At 39.8% G+C, this 2,012-nt stretch overlaps 1 protein-coding gene across 1 annotated transcript; it reads right to left on the bottom strand.

Moving 5' to 3' along the window:
• Positions 1 to 210: 210 nt before the first annotated feature.
• On the bottom strand, positions 211 to 1,314 carry LOC137637132 (uncharacterized). Its single transcript, XM_068369411.1, has 3 exons — positions 1,067 to 1,314; positions 715 to 841; positions 211 to 675 (listed from the first exon to the last, which is right to left on the bottom strand). The coding sequence occupies exons 1-3, from the start codon at positions 1,297 to 1,299 to the stop codon at positions 409 to 411; spliced, it is 627 nt and encodes a 208-aa protein (XP_068225512.1). The 5' UTR covers positions 1,300 to 1,314; the 3' UTR covers positions 211 to 408.
• Positions 1,315 to 2,012: the final 698 nt, after the last annotated feature.

Raw genomic sequence — 2,012 nt, 5'->3', positions numbered from 1 at the left:
TAACAGGCCAATTACTACCCTCAAGAATCCATTGTTGATCAACTTGAAAACTTTATATATATATATATATATATATATATATATATATATATATATATATATATATATATATATATATATATATATATATATATATAATATATATATATATATATATATCCCAGACAAACCCTCATAATGCAAAGAAACTGTATTTCAAGAAAAAGTCAATTATATATTCAATATACTTTATTTCAATACAATTTACTACATTTAGAAGATCATGAAGAATACAGGTTAAATTCAAATGAAGAAAACGTTATGTCTATTAGGGAAAGAGAATTAATTTTCAAAGGTTAACTTTTTTTTAGGTCCAGTTGGAAGATCTGCGTCGTAGTGAATACATACTCAAAGTAGGCCTATTTAGGCTCATTTGTCCTCGCTGCTGTCATCATTAGATCTCGAGAAGGTATTCCATTGCTGAGTGACATAGCTAGGCCTAGACTGGGGTACAACAACAGGAGACGCAGCTGATACAACTGGGATGGTCACCCTAGGGATGGAGGCCAGGGTAGGCTCAGCTTGGACATACTGGGTCACAACCTGTGTCCTAGTTGTCCTAGGGGCTGGGCGCACAGGGACTACTTGAGTATAGACAGGTCTTGGGGACTCGACTTCCACATATTGGGTCCTGACCTGTCTTGGGGCTTCAACTTCCACAAACTGGGTCCTGACTTCAGGTCTTGGGGCAGCGACGCGGAAATATTGAGCTGGTTCGGGTTGTCGAATGAAAGTTGAGACTGCCCTAGGCCTATAGTCATAATCAACTTCTACTTCTCTGTCGTCATCGTCCTCATCAATCCTAGAAAATATAGTAAAAACACAACTTTGTTATTAATGTTTCTTGGGTAGTTGTAATTCAATTTAAGAGCATAATCCAGGGAATTATACTTTCTCTACCAACGATAACCATAAATTATGACTGCTAATATTACATTACAGTATGTGACGTCAATAAATAGTGTTTAGGAAATCCTTTAAAGTGCTGAAACTACAATAGGTGACATTGTCCTTCCTCAGAACTTACGAGTATTTGATTCTGACATCCCTTCGATCATCGTCGAAGAAGGCTACTCTGCAGCTCGCTAGTCCGACTAACGCCAACAGCACTAGCTGGAAGATGGAGAAAATAAACAATATATTACTCTTCATGAAGTAATTCAACAATATATTTGCAATTACAGAAAAGGATATTTCAAATAAACGAATAAACAATACTAAAAGAATGACTGAAAACCAATATATTTCATCACTGAACATGCAAATACGAAGAGAAATGCTTAAGCATTGAAAGATATGTTTATAGCTTTTGGGAGTGTTTGGTTGGGAATGACCAAACATTTCTGGAAACTATTAAATCTACTCTTTTAAGGTTTAAAGGTTAAAAAAAATGCCACTTATGGATGGTAAATGCAATAGACAGGTCACTGTGCAGCATTTCGATGTCTGAGAGACCAACCATTTGCAGACATTAGTACCAAAACCCTCCTCTCCCCACGAACTCTGTCTAGGGGGGACCAGCTATACTGCTCTTGACCTAGCAGGTTGACCTTTGACCCGACAATCTTTGCCTAGGGGAACTAGCAATGGATACTGATGACTCAGCAGGTGGACTTATAGTCCCACAATCTTCGCCTAGGGGAACTAGCAGTGACTACTGATGACTCAGCGGGTAGACATATGGACCCACAATCTTAGCCTAGGGAAACTAGCTATGACTGTTGATGACTCAACAGGCAGAGTTATGGGCCCCACAATCTTTGCCTTGGGGAACTAGCTACGACTGCTGATGACTCAGCAGGCAGAGTTATGGGCCCCACAATCTTTGCCTAGGGGAACTAGCTACGACTGCTGATGACTCAGCAGGCAGAGTTATGGGCCCCACAATCTTTGCCTAGGGGAACTAGCTACGACTGCTGATGACTCAGCAGGCAGAGTTATGGGCCCCACAATCTTTGCCTAGGGGAACTAGC

Source organism: Palaemon carinicauda, unplaced genomic scaffold (genome assembly GCF_036898095.1).
Source record: "Palaemon carinicauda isolate YSFRI2023 unplaced genomic scaffold, ASM3689809v2 scaffold545, whole genome shotgun sequence".
In the NCBI taxonomy this organism is placed as follows: Eukaryota; Metazoa; Arthropoda; class Malacostraca; order Decapoda; family Palaemonidae; genus Palaemon; species Palaemon carinicauda.
The sequence above is the reverse complement of the archived record's forward strand: the minus strand, read 5'-3'. Positions and strand labels throughout refer to the sequence as shown.

Coding starts and splice junctions, on each gene's coding strand:
- LOC137637132 (XM_068369411.1), bottom strand. CDS start 1,299: ATGTTCAGTGATGAAATATATTGGTTTTCAGTCATTCTTTTAGTATTG. Junction 842..1,066: donor GATGTCAGAATCAAATACTC/GTAAGTTCTGAG, acceptor TATATTTTCTAG/GATTGATGAGGACGATGACG. Junction 676..714: donor TCGCTGCCCCAAGACCTGAA/GTCAGGACCCAG, acceptor GCCCCAAGACAG/GTCAGGACCCAATATGTGGA.